Source organism: Agelaius tricolor, unplaced genomic scaffold (genome assembly GCF_023055355.1).
Source record: "Agelaius tricolor isolate 1412-34295 unplaced genomic scaffold, bAgeTri1.0.p SCAF_23, whole genome shotgun sequence".
NCBI lineage: Eukaryota > Metazoa > Chordata > Aves > Passeriformes > Icteridae > Agelaius > Agelaius tricolor.
In genome coordinates this window covers 7,173,084-7,191,295 of record NW_027269283.1, presented here as the reverse complement: position 1 = coordinate 7,191,295, position 18,212 = coordinate 7,173,084, and the positions used below count along the sequence as shown (strand labels likewise).

The following is an 18,212-nucleotide window of genomic DNA, read 5'->3' as shown; positions in this document are numbered from 1 at the left end:
CTGCCCCTGTCTAACCCATCGTGGCCAAACTCCCTATCTCCCCTCACCCTCATCCCTTTCCTGGAGATGCAAAACTGTCCTTTCTGGATACAGAAAATGGACATTGTGGCACCTTCGCACACGTGGAACAGCTGCCAGGCTGAGCGATGGGCACCGTTTACAGCGAGGAGGGGACCTCGAAGGTGCTGAAGGCACTGCCTGGTCTCAGCGAGCACGTGGAGCTGCCCGACAGCCGCCCCAGCTCTCCCGGGAGGCAGCTCCCTGCCTGGGAAGCCAGCCCGCCTCGGATATGCCTCATTTTATACAAAGAAGGTGGGCTGAGCCTGTCCCTCCCACCCTGCTGAGCACCCTCCGCTCCACCGATAACCATACCTAGCAATTACACCGAGCTTTCCCTGCTCTCTGCAGACGTTAATTAAGCTCTTTTCCCCGCAATGGAGACAAAGACGGGAAAACCGCGGGGAAACTCCCGGCTTGGGTTGGGCTTTTTTTTTTTTTTTTTTTTTTTTGCACAACTGTGCCACAGGGCCTCCCAGTTCCCGGCAGCACCGCAGGATCACGCACTGATAATGGCAGCAGGATGGCCCTGACAGCGATGGTTGCTCTGGGTTCTGCTCTCACCTGGCAAAATTTATATGGTTTTCCCTAATTTCTTGGCTACTGCTGGGTCCTGGTGTGGCTGTGCATTCCTGCAGCCGGTAACCAAGGCTGGCTGTGTCCTGCAGCCCCTCCCCAGGTGCCACCGGGTCTGCCGAGGTGACATCCCAAGCCTGGGAGCTGGGAAAGTGTCCCATGGGCATTGCAACAGGCTCACGCTCAGCATCATTCCCGGAGATTGGGGTGGCTTTACAAGGGGACCTGGAGCACCCTGGGTTTAGATGTATTGATGGATGGGGAGGGCATCCTACCCGCACCTTTGCAGGCAGGATGATGAACAGGACACCCTGGAGACAACAGTGACATACAGGACACTGCCAACACCTTGGGAGGTAGGATGATGGGCAGGAAAGGACAACGGGCAGGGCACCTTGCCGGGCAGAATGACAGGCAGGTCATCCTGTCTGCACCTTGGAGAATAGGGCAAAGGGAAAGGCGTCTTGCCTACGACCTGGAAGGCAGGAAGGAGGGGAAGATGACAGGCAGGACACTCAGCGCCTGCACCCCGAGGGCAGGACACGCTGCCCGCACCCCGGGGTGTGACAGAGGCCAAACAGCCTGGAGGTGCGGAGGGCAGCTCGGCACCCTGCCCGCATCCCGCGGAGGCAGCGCAGCGCAGCCCTGCCCGCACCGGGCTCCGGCCGCACCTGCCCAGGTCAGCCCGGTGCGGGGGGCGCTGCCCCGTCCCGCCCTCCCGGGGCGGCGCCCCCGCCCGTCCTCCCGGTGCCGATCCCGGTGCCGGTCCCGGAACCAGGCGAGGCCGGAGCGGCCCGGTGGCGGCGGTGAGGGGCGCGGGGCGGGCCGGGCCGGGCCGGGCGGGGCGGGGAGCGCGCATGAGCCGCGGCGGCGGCGGCGGCGGCGGCGGCGGCGGCTGCGAGGGGCGGGCGGGAGCGCGGCAGCGGAGCGCGGCGCCGCCGCGGGTGTGGGCGCGCCGGGAGCCCCGCACGGCGGCCCGGGGGCGGCGGGCGGCACCGCCTGGCCGGCCGGGGGGTGCCGGCCCAGCGCGCCCCGCACCGCGGCCCGGCCCGCCGAGGTAAGCACCGAGCGGCCCCCGGCCCGCCCGGCCCCGCGGCGGGGACCCCCGCGCCCCGCTCCGCTCCGCTCCGCCCGCCGCCGCGTCGCCATTTTGCCGCTCGCTCTTCCCCTCCCGGAGCGCGGCCGGGCCGGGCCGGGCCCTCCGTCCCCTCCCTGCCGGGCCCGGCCCGCGGGGAAGCCCCGGCCGCCTCCCGGGGATGGGGCGCGGGCCCGCGGGGTGACAGGCCCGGGCGGCGCTGCCCGCGGGGTGACAGCGGGGAGGGGCAGCGAGGGGACGCGGGCGGCACGGCCGGGCCGGGAGGTGACAGCACAGAGGTCCCCCTGCTCGGGAGGTGACAGCGGCAGCGGGCAGGGCAGAGCTCCCCGCGCCCAGGAGGTGACAGCGGCAGCGGGCAGAGCTCCCCGCAGCCGCTGACCCCCGGGACAGGGGGCACCCCGGTCCCCGCGGCTCGGTGCGGACTCATTGTCTGCCAGGCATGTGCGGGCGCTTTTCCCTTCGTGTCAGTGCCCGGGGACGGAGAGGGGAGGGACGGGATAACGCGCCTCGAACAGAAACTTTACACCCTCAAAAGCCTCGTCTGCGCCTGGCCAGAGCCATGTGCGGCAGGAGCGGGGTGTGCGTGCCTCGGGTGAGGTTCTCCCTCCTGGAGAGCCTCGATGGGTGTCACTCGGTTTGGGTGATAGCGGCGGGATGTGCCGTGTCCCTCCGGGGCTGCCCGGCTGTCTGCCGTGCCCAGCGAGGCAGCGGCTCGCAGGGCTTCACCCGCCACGTGCTTCCCTCCCGGGGAAACCTCCAGCGAGGGCGATTCTTCGACAGGAAGCCTCTCCCTCCGCTGCCTTGTCTTTATTCCCTGCAAGTTTTTCCCAGCATTTCTGGTTCTGCCAGGAGTTCATGGGAGGGAGCACAGCTCCTCCGACAGCGACAGGGATGGCAGTGCCCTTTGGCATCCATCATCTGTGCTGGCACAAGGCTTGTCCTGGGACAGGCAGCTCCCTTGGCTTTTGGTGTTCCGTACTTCTAGAGCTGTTGGTAGATTATTGATGATAGGTAGAGCAGATTGACAGGTGACCAGGCAGTTGTCATGCAGCAAAGCCCATCCGTAGGGATGTGACTGAGGTGGGAATCCTGGCAGGAGAGCCTGGGGTCATGGTCTGCAGGTGACTTTCCGCTGGTAACCATAAGGATGTTGTGAGAGGGTCGCAGCCATCCCTGGCTATGTACATGCTCCTTCAGGCCTTATCCAAATTAATGAGCAGGCATTTCTGCATAGAATTATTTCCCCTTTCCCATTCTATGCCAAATTTCCAGCTGCATAGGGCTGCCAGTGGCTTGGGAACAGTGCCTTTTGTTCCCAAATGTCACTTTCCCCTTCCCACAGCCATGGGTTTCCTCCTTACCCTTGCTCCCAGCAATACCAGTTTAGCCTTCACTCATCACATTTTGGTGCTTGCGTTCACAGGAGCTTTTTTTTCCTGGAGCTGGAGTGAGATGTTTCAAAAATGTTGCCACAAAGTTCTAAAAAGTTACCTGGAAAGAGCTGGAGACCTCATAAGATGCTTGGCCCAGCCTTCCCACACCGCATCCCGTCCCTGGCTCATGGCTGGAACCTGTGGATGCCTTCTCTTCCCATTACCAGTTGCAAAAGAGTTTTCAACAAAACCTTAAGGAAAGCGTGGAAGAGCACACACTGCCTATTTTCAGTGTGTGTTACTCAAACATGAGTGAGAAATTTGAACGTTACCAAAAAACCCCACAATGGGCTGATTTTTGCTCTGTGTCTCCTGGACAATTCCTCTGTGATCCCTGGGGTTGTTTCAGTGGCCAGGGAGCAGATTTTGGCTCTTGCTGACAGGTTTATGAGATTTTTATTTTTCATTTGGTTAAAAAATAATGAGAAAAATGCAAAGGAGTATTTGGTGGGGAAAAACAGAAGATTCAGAACCTCTCAAGCTGGGCAGAGAGGATTCCTTTGAGGGACAGATGTGTTCAGGGCGGTGAGAGGTGTCCAGCTGCTGGAGCAGGGCTAAGCTGGGCACTTTGGATGTTTTGGGAAGGGAGAGTTGGGAGGATGCTCAGTGGTGTGCAGTGTCATGAGGTGCAGGAGGAGAGCACCAGAGATGTCAACAGGGTCTGTCCTGGCTGCCACTCTTTGCGTGTCACCTCGAGCTGGCCAGCGAGGCAGGCAAGGAGGTTCTGTGCTCCATCCCCCATGGCATTTTGGCACTAGCCCTGGCTGGATAGAGGTGTCGGTTGTGTGGGTTTCCCCTTGGTTTTCACGCCATTGTAAGCACAGAAATCTTGTCTTTGGCTTTCACTTCACTGGTTTTTGGTGAGTCTGCTTTTTCCCCTTTTTCCTTTGAGCAGCTTGAGTGAGGGTTGCTCAGAGGTACCAGACAGCAGAATGGGAAGAAAGGGGACTGCCACATTTGTCTGTGGAGGACCGGGGACAGTAGCAGTGCCCACGCTGATGGGAGTGGAGCAGCAATTTGGGAACGAACCACAGGGTCCCCTCTCCGTGCCTGCTCCAGAAAGGAGCTGCTGTCAGGCAGACTACAAACTCCTACCCAGCTCTCCCACCAAAAGAGCCCAAATTAGTTGAATCAGCGATCCCCATGTTCAGCACCAAATGCCACAGAACCAGTTGCCAAGCTGGAATTTCTCACTTGATCCGATTAACCTTTGTGCCCATGCAAACAACCACATATGTGTCACCAGCCAAGCACATGCTGGAAGCTTTTGCCAGCTCTTGGAGCATGTGGGCTGCATCCCACATGGAAAGTCCCAGATCCTACACAGAAAGTCCCTGGGGACACCTCAGAAAGAACTGCTGGACCCTCGTGTCCTGCATGTTGGTGGCATGGCTGGCAATCTGGCCACACAGGAGATGCTCCTCCATCCTCTGGGCATGAGAACAGACAGGATCAGTGTGGATGCTCTTGGGAATCAGCTCCTTCGAGTAGAATGATGCTAAACATGTGGGAGGAATTGCAGGTGATGAGTCAAATCCGTGTTTTAAAAAACGCATGGGTGAACATCAGCATCCCATCCCAGCCAAGGTCTCAAAGTCATGGTGGTCCAAGGAATCTTTTCCCAAGGGCCTGATGCTCTCATTGTGGAGGCATGGAGGATTTCTTTTCCCCAAATCCATATATGGCATCTCCCAGAGCAGCCCCCATCCTCAGATGTGCCTTTGCTTGTGCTGTCGGGAGGGGAAGAAGGAACTTGAAGCCGGAGGCAGAGCCAGTCATGCCGTGGGCTTCCTCTTGGCACTGCTGAATGGAGGGGTGTCCTAGTGCCCACTTCCATCAGGAGTGAGAGTGGGCCTTGTGCGATAATTCCTGACGTTCATTATTTATAGAGAAGCCAAATTGAATTATTAATACGGAAAATTCAGATAGCATTAACAATTCTCAGTTTATAACAGTTTCCCATTAATAAGGAAAATTGGAAATTTATCATTACATCTGTTCATTAAAACTCACTTTTTTTTTTTTTGCTTTTGGTGTCTTAAATGAAAGCGGAGAAATAAACGAAGAGGAAAAGCCATTTATTCACTACTTCTCTGGGCAAAGTCAGCCCATAATTTTTAATAAAGTCTTTGCCATTGTATGTGAAGGGGAAGCCAGGCTGTAATGAAAGCAGCTTTCCAGCCATGTCTGTGGCGTTCCTCAACTGTAGAACAAATACTCGGAAGCACGTCCCATTTCTTCTCTTTGTGGGAATCTTGAAGCTGCGTGATGGTTTTCTCATTTCCCTCCCTCCCCAGCAGCTCTCCTTGCTTTCACCATGTGTTGTTCCCAGCTCCGAGGAGTGAATTTTAACGCCTCCCCTGCTTCTTTTAGAGATGGCGGATTCCTATACCTGTAAAGGTGGAAGGAAAACTGCAGGCTCTAACAAACCCACTGCCAGCAAAGAAAGCAGGACGGAGACAAGGATAAACCCACCGGCAGAGCTGCCCAAGCTGGGTAAGGAGCTGATTTGTCCTTTCAGTGGAGGTGGATGGGGCAGAGAGGATGAGCCCAGAGGCAGGAGTCGGGGGGTGGCTGCCAAAACAAGTGACCTGGGTCTCGATGTGTCTGCTCCTCACTTTGACTCAGCAGTGAGGGCTGTGCTGGCCAAAAAGCCCCAGCTCTGAGAGCTCGGTGCTGGGAGCAGGAGGGGAGGGATGGAGATGGTCTCTCCCTTCGGAGAGGCGTGTGTCTGGCTTAACGAGATGGGTGTCTCGCCGCCCATTTATCGTGTTGGTAGCTAAGTGTTACATCAAAGGATGGAAAGGCTTAAATGAGTTCAGGCCATCTGCTGCCTCCCATGTTGCGGCCCCCGGGATGGAGGCTTGCTGGCGTACAAGCCCCAGGGGACCCTCACGCTAAGGGCTGTCACGCTGATGGATGGCTGATTTCTCTATCCAGGAATCTCCAGGCCCAAGGAGATTTTTCCTCCTGTCTCTTTATGCTGGGCAGATCCCCTCTATGAGAGAGGGTCCCGCTGCCTTTGCCTTGGTAAGGGCAGCTCTGGATGCTGAGGGGTGCCTGCACCCCTGGAGAGGGTTGGACCCCAGCGATGCAGCTCAGACGGGGCTTCCAAAATCAGTGGCTTTGTGGGGAAATGCGTGTGCCCTAAATGTTTCCCAGATGCCACTGTTACCTTGAGGGGATTAAAGCCATAATTGCAAACAGAGGAGGATAAGTTATTGCTAAAGGGAATGAACTCCAGCTGTCTGCAATATGAACACGCCTGTGTTCAGGAGACTGTTTCTCCCTGTGTCACGTCTTATCAGCACCTCATTTGCAGGGGAGCTGGCATTGCCTTCCAGAGGGGCATCTCCATCCTTGCTAGGACAGAGAATGGCCAGCCTAGAGCTGAGGGCACAAGGCAGGCAGCAGGGAGCTGGGGCTGGGCAGCAGAATTACTGGGACAGTGGCTCCTCTGGCACAGCTGGTGATTGTGCTGTGTCTGTTTGCAGGAAATGCAACCAGTGACAAAACTGAAGGCAGGAAGAAAGGAAGACCCAAGGCTGAGAACCAGGCGCTGAAAGACATCCCTGTAAGACCTCACACACTCCAGTCCCTGAGCCCTCCCTGCTTCACTCTGACTGATGTGCCCTGCACTGTGCACTCCAGCCAGCCCTATTCCACTGTGGTTTAATCTTCAGAGCAGCCTTGTCTTGGGCTGAGCAAGATCTTGGTCCCTCAACCCCTATATGCAGGCATCCATTACTTTCCAAAACCCTGGTTAAGGAACTGTACCCCTTTCCAGCCTTGCTTTCCCAGGGCAATGTCCAGATGACTGGATCCTGTCACAGCCGTGTCAGGCTTGGCTAATGAGCCAGCAGCAATGGCAAGGGGGTGATTTATTCCCTGTAGAGCTGTGCAGTTTAATTCCTGCCTGGTAGCATGGACAACACACGGAGCAGTTTGTCATGAGAGCAGGGACATGGGGTGATTTACGGACTAGATGAAATGTGGGGTGATTAAATCAGCCAGGTGACTTCAGGCCTGATTTATTCCCCAGCCTGGTAGGGAATGTGTGTGCGCTCTGGGAAGCACAGCAAGGTAAAGCCTCAGCAGGAATCACTAGCCTGTGGAGTCTGCAGCATCTGTCCCAGCAGCTCTCACTGGAGTGAGCACTGATACCCTGAAATACACCCCTGGGGTCCCCTTCATGACTGGTGGTGGAAGGTGGAAAGGATGGATGGGCATGATCAGATTTCCCATATGCTCTCCCAGCTCCCTTGGGATGTATCAGCACACAGCCAGGCACAGGGTGCTCTTCACTCAGCTATCTCTTGTTTCTCCTGTTCCAGCTTCCCTTGATGAACCAGTGGAAGGACGAATTCAAAGCCCACTCTAGGGTGAAATGTCCCAATTCAGGCTGCTGGCTGGAGTTCCCCAGCATTTATGGCTTGAAGTACCACTATCAGCGCTGCCAAGGGGTAAGGAAACTGGAGAACTGTCTGTCCTTTCCAGTGGCTGGCTCTTCCATTACCATCTGCAGGGTAAAGCTGCTCTCAGACCTTAAACACCAGGAAAAACATGAGGTTAAAATGAGGAAATGGGGAGGGCAGAGGTGGGCCAGGGGCAGTTTGTGAGGTGTGTGTGTGTGAGAGGGACTGGGATCTCTCAGCTCAGTGTGAGGTCTGGCCCAGGGGGATCATGGACTTCGGGTAATCGTTTGGAAGGGCAGAAGGGTATTACACATTATTTATGTTCATGCCTGTGTCAGAAAAAGCCTCTCTTTTGTGATCTAACATCTGTGCTCACCTGCTTCTCCCTGCTTCAACTCAGGGTGCAATCTCAGAGAAGCTGACATACTCATGCTCGTACTGCGAAGCTGCCTTCACCTCCAAAACCCAGCTGGAAAAGCATCGGCTCTGGAATCACTTGGACCGGCCAGTGCCAACCAGCAAAGCAGAAAACAAAGTGCCCAAGGCCATTGGGAAGAGCAGTGGAAAGAAAAGGTACCAGGCTGTGGCTGGGCTGCATGGCAGTGGCACAGGGATGGTTGGGAGAAGGGGAACATGCCTGCCTCCATTCCTACAACCTGGGCTGGCGAGGGGGGAGAGGTGTCAGGACACTTGTCTAACAAGCCCTCTTTAAACAAGCCCTCTGTGCTTTGCCCTAGACCTGCTGAGAGTTCAGCTTGCCCCACCATCCATCCCAAACAGGCAAAGACGGAAAAAGCCGTGGCCCAGGAGCACGCGGAGAATGGCGAGTGCCTGGCGGAGAGCCGGGAGAGCAAGGAGTTCCAGATTGCAGCAGCTGAGGCCATGGCAGCTGCCACCCCCACGGCCAAATCCTCCAGTGGCAAGGACGTCGGGCAGCAGCGGGGCAGCCAGGCCTCCCTGCAGGAGGAAGACCCTGAGAGGATGAAGCACAGTAAGATTAGAGCCCAGGGCTACGCTGGTTCAGAAGGTGTCCCATGGGAAGGGGATCTGCTGCAGCCAACACTGCTGAGAGTGTCTCTGAATCCAAGGGATGGCCAAGCCTTTTTTCCAGACCTTGATAACTTGCCCTGCTCTCCAGTATCTTGCAGCTTCAGTGGGAGTTTAAACTCCACAGTTGTAGCTGTGGTGGAAATATTTCCAAAGGACCTGTGTGATGGTTGGATTCAATGATCTTAGAGATCTTTCCAACCTTAACAATCCTATGATAGGATTGGAAATGTGTTGAATTCCTGGCAGCATAGCAAGCTGCCGTGTCAGCCTGTCTGTCCTCTCTGAGTGTGTGAGGTTAAACCAGAATGGTTCTGGCTAACTCATCTTCCTGAAGGATTGGGACAGGATGAGGAGTCTCTGTCTGTCCATGGTCACTGCTGAGCTGGTGTAGGACAGTGGTTGTCCCCATCATGGTTTCCGCTGCTTGCAACACCAAAGCAAACCACCACAGCCACATAGCCACATGTGGGAGCTGCTTAGCTTTTGCACTAGGCAGAGCCACCACTTTCACTCATTGAATTAATCCTGAATAACAGATTTATCCTGGTTTTGTGGAGTGGGAAGCAGCAGTCTGTTGGTGTTTAGTGGGTGGGTGCTTCATTTGACAGCCTTTGACCCACTCCTAACATGGAGTGTGTGCCCACCCCATGCCCCAGGACTGATGAATCCCCCTGGCAGTACAGTTATTTGACCAAATCTCTCTCTCTGTTTCTCTCTTTTGAGTCAGGAAGGAAACAGAAAACTCCTAAGAAGTTTACGGGGGAGCAGCCGTCCATCTCGGGGACATTTGGACTGAAAGGTAATACAGGACAACTCTGGGCAGCTGTAGGTTGTACCTTCTCCCCAGGGCATTGCAGGGAAGTCCCTTCCCCAAGGGAAGGGCTCCCTGTGCTGGAGTCAGACAAAGCCCAAGGATCTCACACTGGAGGAGCTGGCACCTTTTACCACGAGAGAGCCATAAAGAGAGTGAAAAGCAGCAGCAGAGCTGGGACTGATTAACCCTGTCCGCTCTGCTCTGGAGCCTGGCGCTGGGAAACGAGGGGACAGAGGAAAGGATCCGGGTATGCTCATCTGTAACACAAGAGTAAGGAGCTGCTGACACCAGTGAGATATGAGAAACATCCTCTCATCAGCATCCCACCATGCTGCGTGCCGCAGCGCTTCCAGCGGCATCCGAAGGAACTCTGCTGCCTAGAGAGGCTCGTGACGCACCCATCCCTCAGCCTCCATCTCCTGGGCTGGTCGCCCACGTTCGGGAGAATGAATCCAAGGGAGAGGAGACATGTTGCCGGGATGTTTGCTGAGAGGAGGCCCAGGAATTGGCTGCTGCAGCCTGACAAAGCAAGAGCAAGCGGGACTTTGGTCATGCTCCATAAATACACCCAAATGGGCTTGGGAAGGAGGGGGAAATCCTGGAGCATCCCTGGAATGAGAGCAACTGGATTCAGGCTGACTATGAGATACGTTCAGCCAGAGAAATAGGAAGCAGATTTCCAGGCACTGCAGGAGGCAGCACCTTCCAGGATGAGGCACTCGGGGGAGAGGCACTAATGGCTTTGAAGGAATTGAACACTGACAAGCAGGCTGGATGTGGTCTCTGTGATTTCCTTTCCTCTGGCTCCTGGGAAGTCTGGGCTTGTTTCCCTTATCTTCCCCACAGAGGCACTGCTGGAGACTGAACCATCTGCTGTGGGTTCCTGGAGAACAAGGTGTCCCCATGACCCAGTGCCTCAGATGGAAGGTGCAGATGGGGCAGGGGTTTGTCTACGCTCCCCAAGCTCCATGTGGCAGTCACTGCCCCAGCACGTCACGGGGTGCTGTCTCCATTCAGACCCTGGGTTTGCAAGAGTCACAGCCCCCAGGTTTAGGGGGATGTGGATCTGACCTGGTAGTCACCTCATTACCTCCAGCACCTTCTGTGGAAGCACGGGCACAGGGCTGAGCTACGCATGGATTTGGGGATCCAGGGGAGTTAAACAGCATTTCCAGTGCAGGAACATCCCTTTTACAAACTGAACTTGCTGTTCCAATTCCCTCCTTCAGTTTCTTGCAAAACACCTTATTCCCTTCACCCCATCCTGTCTGCCTGGCTGGAGGCATCCTACCTCACTTTGCCATGGAGTTTCCATAGTTCATAAAGTTGTGTTGGGGAAAATGATGCTGTTTGTGAAACACCACAAGCTGTTAGAATATTGCTTGTCATAATTATGGACCTGAGCCTACATGTACAGCCTTGGCAGACACGCAGCCAGCTCAGTGTCCCTGGCTTAGAGGGAGAGATTTTTTTACCTGTTAAATGTGAATTGCTCAGAAGGCATTAAAGCAAGTAGTGAATAAAAATCCTCTTTCTTTACAGGTCTTGTCAAAGCAGAGGACAAAGCAAAAGCTCATCGAGCCAAGAAGCTGGAGGGAAATGCCAACATGGAGGAGCTGAAAAAGAAACCTCCAGGAGCTGGTGTGAAGAAGGAAACACCTGTGCATCCACCAGCAGGTGAGGCTGGTGGGGGCAAAGCACAGGCAGCAGCTCTGTGTGCAGTTTAGCTCCTTTTCTGTGCACTACCCCAAGCCTGCATGGCCCCTACCTTCATGCCTCCACCCCTCTTGGCCCAGCAGGTTGTTTGCTGGGTGAATTTTCTGGCAGGTTTGTCAGGAGAAGCAGCACAAAGTCAGAGGCAGGAGCACACAACTCCTGACCTTTTGAGATATAACACAGATGTGGAAACAGCCACTGCTGCTAAAATATTGGTGCCTCCACAACTGACATCCTGAGGGGCGCCTTACCCTCAGTTCACTGCCAGGTCAACGTGATGAAAGTGCTGGGAGTTGAGAGCCAAGTTCCACCTGGCTTCACTGTGAGTCAGCATGTGACCCATGTGATGATGGCATTTTTCTAACATCATTCCCATGAATGACAGCAGTGCATAACTCTGGGCATAATTACGCCTTCCCTGAGCCTTGAGGTGCAGCCTACACCCAGCACAGGTTGCTTGCTTTCCCTGAGAGCTCTGACAGCAGGAGGAACGCAGGATGTGCAAGATAAACACAGCTGCAGTGCCTTGCACTGCTTTCAAATTCAAATAAACGACTCTCTGATCTCACAGCCATGCAAGAGCATCCAAATAAACAGACTTGGCAGATTTTATTCAGCCCAGGCTTCCCTTGCTGGAAGGTCGGCGCTGCTCTGCTGAGAACACGGCGTGAACTCTGGACCTGGGAGCTGCTTTTGGCCCCACATATCTCTTATTTTGGGTGTTTTTTAAGACCAGTCACAGCCATTCAAATAAACAGATGCCTGGAAGCCAGCAGTCCCCCAGCTTCCTCCGTGTCTGTCGGGAAGAGGATTGCCAGGGAAGCTTTCCAGGCACACGTCCGGATGGAGCTGAGACGCTCACCTTTGTTTCACTCCCGCTAATTGTTTCACTTGGCAGGGGGAAGTTATTCCAAGCAGGGCAGGATCAGGTGGCTGGGGGCACCATCATCTTTTTATAACTCCCAGCGTGCAAGATACCAGAGTGGTTGGAAAAGACCTGGGTCTTTCCCCAGGTCACCAGGTCTGGTAACTCTACATAAAATTGACCCAGTGACCCAGTTTATTTGAGCAGCTGCAGGAGAGTGGGACAGGGGGAGCTGCATGTTTCATGTCCAGTTTTGGCTTTGCCTGGGAGAGTGTATCTCTTTTTTTAATATCAGGAACTTCCCACTTCACTGCTTTTCAACTTAGCAAATCAAGCAGCCGAGGCAGGTTGGATGTAACACCTCTCTTCTCTCCCTCACCAGCAAACCCCGAGGACCAGTGGCAGCGGGAGATCAGCGAGAAGGGGGAAGTTTCCTGTCCAACCTGCAGTGTTATAACCAGGAAAACTATTGTGGGACTCAAGAAACACATGGATGTCTGCCAGAAAGTAAGGCCTTGCTTTATTCAGTCAAACACATGGATTTTGGGGGGAATGGATGTGTATATGTGCCTCTCATAAATGTGCAGTGATGCTCCTAAAACCTTTCTCAACTGTATTTGATAGAACACTTGTTGGTCATCTTCAGCTTGCTGGCTGGCTTGCATTGACCCAGAGGGATTTGGACACTAATTCTCAGCAATTCTGAATCCCTTTGCCCCAGTGTCTCAACAGAGTCAGGTATTTCTAGTAGCTAAACAAATAGTTTTAAGGCTGGAGAGATTGTTGGGGCTGTCTCTAATCTGGCCTCCTCTGGAGCCCTGGCTGTGGGGTTTCACTGTGTGCTGTGCCTTGTATCAGATCAGATAAACTGGTTGCATGAGAGTGTGTCTCAGGGAGACTCTGAGCCTGGATGTGCTCAGGCAGGCTGTCAGGATGCAGGAGTTCAGTAATGGTGCAGTGAAAAATTGTCTCTGTGCCACTCCACCATCCATCAGAGCACAGGATTACATCTTCATCCGTCACCTGGCGGAGCCGTCGCCACGGAAAGCCAACGTGGGATCGATGCCTCCTGCTTTGAAAATATGTGACTGGGCTTTGATTCCACATTCATTTGCTGTAAATGCTTCCCCAGCCATTGCCCTGCTGTTTATACAGCAGTGGGAGGCTGCTCTCCCTCCCAAACCCCATCCTACAGCATTGCTGGGCAGGATCCTGCCGCCTCCAATATCCGCCTGGCCTCAGTGGAGTGGGGATCCTGGCCATCACTGGTCATATTTCCTTCACTTTGGAGCATCTCCCAAGCCAGGCTGGCTGTGTGCAGGCTGCACAGCCAGATGACCTGCTGAGCAGGGCTCTGCTGGAGCAGTCAGCAGTGTCTTCCCTGCTGGAAATATGCCAGCCCTATATTCAGCTGAAGATTTCGGGCTCCAGCCCTTGGAGTGGGTGTTCTGTCACAGTTCCTGAGAGGGAGAGTCCTTGCCAGAGCTGGCTGTGCTGCTCTGGGAGCTGGGATGCTTCATGGAAACACAGACAGGACAGTCCCTGATTTCCAGGTGTGTGACCAGAGGTTCAGCTCTCAGCATTCCATCTCTGAGATGAACCTGTGGCACAGCCTTAGTGAGACCCTGCTGCTACAGCCACATGGGATCCCTATCAGAGCCAGCCTGGGGTTGAGGCACCCCCTCTTTTTAATGACTGATTTATTCCTTAGCTGGACAATGGGAAGAGGATGTGCAGGCTCCCAAAACTCTTATTAAAAAAAAAGAGCAGTCTGCACTAAGCAGTCTGCTTAGTGACTTGTTTCCTTTGGTTTTGGAAAGGAAATAAGGGATGGAGAGGGTTGCAACATGCTTGGGCCTGAAGGAGGCAAGGGCAGTTATATCATCCTGGTATCCCAGCTGGGAGGGCTTGTTGGAATGTGGACGTGGTATGTTTTTAAGTGTTGACCTGAGGAGTAAATCCCAAGTTTGCTGCTAGTGGCATCTAATGAGTCAAGGAGCTGTTAGAATCCACCTTGTTAGGATGAAGTGCTTGGGTCTGGGACAAGATTAACTGATGGGAGTGCAGGTACCATGAGTCACTCCCAATTGACTGCAGTGAGTCTATTCTTCATTTTCCCAGAGTTCCATAATGAGGAGAGATTTGCAGATCCATCTTCATTGCCTCTTCAGCTTTTAGTTCAGTCTTGCTTCACCTTCACCACCCTCCCTTCAATCATCTGGCAGGAGAAGCAGGAATGACCACGGCTGGCCAGGCACTGGCTCCCTGTCGAGATACTCTGTCTCTTGGTGCCCAGAGCATGAACCTCCCAAATCAGTAATCTCTGGTCCCTGCCCCAGCAAAAGTCAAGATCTGTTCACCCACTGTGCAAATGCCTCTTGTACCTCGGGGTGTGCAGTTAATGCATCTCCCCACACACTCAGGAGGCCGAGTTGGGTCAAACAGCAGGGCAATGAGAGGTAGAAAATATCCTCCTCTGATTGTGCCCTTAATTTCACACAGCCCAGGCACCCAGAAATTGCACTGTATGCCAGCATCTGTCTTACTTAACAGGACTGCAAAGTACAGTCCACTGACATTGGTAGATCAAAGCTTCTTCTCTCTCTAACCCTTTAACACGAAGAGTAAGACGCCAGATCCAGATGTTTTCAGCCACTGAGGCTTTAAATCTAAACCCCAAATGGAATGTTTTCCAAAAATTGGGGCATGTGGGTTTGATAACAGTATCCAGGACAACAGAGAGAAAGCTCTGAGCTGCAGGCAGGGCCTGGGATGGGAAACAGAGGTGCTGTGTTGCCTGCTGGGTCCCACCATTGGCTACTGCTGCAGCAACAGCCACCCATGGGGTTATTGACCAGCAGCAGCAGCAGCCCTTGGAAGGATGTGGCCTATCTGGTGACTTGCCTTTAATTCCTTCAGCTGCAGGATGCCTTGAAGTGTCAGCACTGCAAAAAGCAGTTCAAGTCCAAAGCTGGGCTGAATTACCACACCATGGCTGAACACGTCAGCAAGGTAAGGGAGCTGGGCTGTGCTCGTCTTGTGCCTCCTTTCTCCATGCAGGTGAGGAAGCCATCCATCAGAACTCCTGTCTCCAAGATCTTTGTAAAGGAGGGATCCACCTTTGGAGCATTTCACACACTGCTCAGCCTGGGAAGGTGGCCTTCCCCTTCCTGCCAAGGAAAGCATTTCCTCCTTAGGTAGTGAGTTAGGCTCCTGTTGATCCTGATAAGTAGAGCAGAGGGCTGAAAAAATAAATCAGGGTTTCAGATCCCAACATGGGGAAGATCTGGTGAGTATGGTGAGGTGGATTTTGAGTGGCAAAGCTCTGCCTCCAAAACTGTGCCTGCAAATCTGGGACTGATGGGTTCTGCCTTGCACGAATCTCAAAATCTGATCTTTTAGCTCTTCAATGTGCATGGGAGAAGCAGCCACAAAATTTATCATGAATAAATTTTGTACATCTCTGAGAGATACCAGGGCAAGGCATAACTACATTTCTACATGTCCCATGCTTACCAGTTGTGACTTGTCTTTTACCTGTGCCTTAATCTCCTGCTCTTCAGTCTTGCTGGTGAATCCTCTGTGCAGGAACTGCTCCTGGGTTTCTCAGCCGGCCCTTTGGGTGCAATCACAAGAAAGGCCTGAGCAGATCCAGCGCATACCAACGCAGCAGTGGGAGATCCAGCTCTCCTAATGAGAGGTTCCCTCCAGCCCAGGGCAGCTCCCTGCAAGGCAGGGCTTTACCATCCACTCCTGGCACAGAGGACATGAGTAAATGGTTGACTCTGTCGCTTCTGTTACTTCCTTGTTTCCAGCCTGTTCCTGTGGAAACCGCTGGACTTGGTGAACAGGAAGAGCGGGAAAGGCTGAGGAAAGTGCTAAAGCAGATGGGAAAACTGAAATGCCCCAATGAGGTACGAGAACAATTCTTGTTTCTCGTTCTGTGAAAAAGTGGAAGGAGAGAGTCCCATGCAGAAGGGGACATGTACTCTCCAGGCATCTCTTGGCATGTGCTCAACGTTTCCACATTAGCTCAGCCATCCCAATCCCTGTCCCAGTGGCTCTGTGCACTCCAGCAACAGGACAGCCCTGCAGGAGGGTGGGCACAGGGCAGACTGAGGAGCGCTGGAGGGCAGGTTCTGCCTCCTGAGCTCAGGAAGGAGCACAGCCTGTCCTGGGCACAGCATAAAACCAAACCAAACCACACCAAAACCAGAGCCAGCGGGTTGCAGACAAGTCACGAACAGGTAAGGGAGGCGTGTGGCAGAGGTTTGTCCCGCGGGTGCTTTGCTGTCTGTGCAGGCAGCGCCTCCCCAGTGCCTTCCCCTCCCGCTGCCTGCTGTGTGTCTGTCCAGAGAGCTCTGTCCGTGTGTTTGGGCAGGGAGTGCCGGGGCGGGGACAGCTCCTCCCATCCCTCCAGGGCATTGTCTGTTGCGCTTGTGCCTGGCTCTTTGGGAACCGTCAAATTCCCCAACACTTGGACAGAATGGGTTGGCAGAGCTGCTCTTCAGAGTGGGCTCCTCGGGAATGCTGCTCTTCAAAGCGGGCTCCTCGGGAATGTTCCTCCCTGGAGAAACGGCACCCCAACCTTTTACACGTGGCCACGTGAAACCCCAGCCCTCCTTAACCCTCCCTTCTCCCCATCTCCATAGGGCTGCGTGGCCAACTTCTCCAGCCTGATGGGCTACCAGTACCACCAGAAGCGGTGTGGCAAGCAGCTTGCCGAGGCCGACAAGCCCGTGTTCAGCTGCCCACACTGTGGCAAGAAGTACAAATCCAAGGCTGGCCACGACTATCACGTGCGGTCAGAACACACGGCCTCGGTGAGCCCCCCGGAGGCCCCTGCAGCCCGAGGAGCGGGGCCATCCCCCCCCGGGGGGGACTGCAGAGCTGCGGAGCCCGTGGGCAGGACAGAGCCGGGCAGGGCCGGGCCGGGCAAGGCAGGTGCAGACGTCGGGCCGGTGTTGTTTTCTCCCTCAAATCACCATGCACGTGTGTTGTACCATGCAGTGCTGGGGGGAACAGGGTGCACCCTCCTCCACCCCTCCAAAAATGCTGTTTTATGGGAGTGGTCAGCAGCATTCCCTTTCCCCAGTGCCCACAGGGCTTTGCTCCAGCCCACCCTGCATCTATGCCGTGCAGGAAAAAAAAACCAGACCTCAGGCCGCTCCTTCACAAGCGCCGGCTGCTTGCCAGTGCTGGGGTGGCAGGATCTATCCCTGGGGAGCATCCCTTTCTGTTCTCTTGATCCCTACTGACAGTGCATCTGACACTAATCACTCCCTAAATCTAATAACTGGAGACATTTATACATGTGGGAGCACAGAGGGACACAGCCTATGGCTGCTGCTGGGCTGAGGGAGGCGGGTGCTCCCCTTGCTCCCATGCTCCAGGGCAGAGGCACAAAGCAAGCCTGGAAACACACAGCCCAAATCCCAGCATCCCCATCCCGGGGCCAGAGAGCTCACTTGTTCTCTTGTCATGCCCTCCCTGACTCTGTCTCTCTTGCAGCCTCCAGAGGAGCCAGAGGTGAAGCCAGAGCCTGCTCCTGTAGAAGATTTTGAGAGGACCCCGAGCGGCCGCATCCGCCGGACGTCAGCCCAAGTCGCCGTCTTCCACCTCCAGGAGATAGCAGAGGATGAGCTGGCCAGGGATTGGACCAAAAGGAGGATGAAGGATGACCTGGTGCCTGAAACAAAGCGGGTGAGCAGCCTTTAGTTCTCCTTTTGGTTTTGCACAGAAATCCCAGGATTCTAGCCTGGCTCCAGCTGCACACGGAGATTCCAGGATTCCAGCCTGGCCCCAGCTGGTTGAGGGCTCACATGTCTCACTTACTGTGCCTTAAATTAATTAGCTGTGATGGCAGATTTATTGCTGAAGAGCCCACCCAGCACAGGCTGAGCCACTGTGGTCTGGAGGCTCCCAGCAGCAGGCAGCTGTGCCCTTTGGAGAAAGAGGTGCACTGGGAAGAGATCAAGGTCTGGCCCCGAGAGTGTTGGGGTGGGAGGTCATTTCTGGTCCATGCTGAGCAGGGAAGTAGAGGCTGGCAGCCAAGAGGAGCACGTGAAGAGAGCAGATCAGATCTGAAACCATCTCCCTTGCGCTGTCAGAGAGCAAAGATGCCCCAGGCAGAATTCCCTCCCTTCCACGTCTCTTCCTTAACTTCTGGGAGATGCTTTCCTGGAGGTAG

The 18,212-nt window shown here is 54.6% G+C and overlaps 1 protein-coding gene across 4 annotated transcripts in view; it reads left to right on the top strand.

The window, feature by feature from the left end:
• Positions 1-1,324: 1,324 nt before the first annotated feature.
• The window catches only part of ZNF512B (zinc finger protein 512B), a 29,952-nt gene continuing 13,064 nt past the window's right edge, over positions 1,325-18,212 (top strand). Inside the window, exons 1-13 of one of the 4 annotated variants that reach the window (XM_071446505.1) lie at positions 1,325-1,439; positions 5,536-5,658; positions 6,657-6,736; positions 7,497-7,625; positions 7,978-8,150; positions 8,315-8,568; positions 9,355-9,426; positions 10,984-11,118; positions 12,405-12,529; positions 14,942-15,034; positions 15,838-15,936; positions 16,675-16,962; positions 17,534-17,725. In XM_071446505.1, the coding sequence (XP_071302606.1) occupies positions 5,538-5,658; positions 6,657-6,736; positions 7,497-7,625; positions 7,978-8,150; positions 8,315-8,568; positions 9,355-9,426; positions 10,984-11,118; positions 12,405-12,529; positions 14,942-15,034; positions 15,838-15,936; positions 16,675-16,962; positions 17,534-17,725 (1,761 nt within the window). In that variant the 5' untranslated portion in view covers positions 1,325-1,439; positions 5,536-5,537. Of the gene's footprint in view, positions 1,440-1,538; positions 1,691-5,535; positions 5,659-6,656; positions 6,737-7,496; positions 7,626-7,977; positions 8,151-8,314; positions 8,569-9,354; positions 9,427-10,983; positions 11,119-12,404; positions 12,530-14,941; positions 15,035-15,837; positions 15,937-16,674; positions 16,963-17,533; positions 17,726-18,212 lie in introns of those variants that run through there. The other 3 variants (XM_071446508.1, XM_071446504.1, XM_071446507.1) reach the window with 3 other exon arrangements.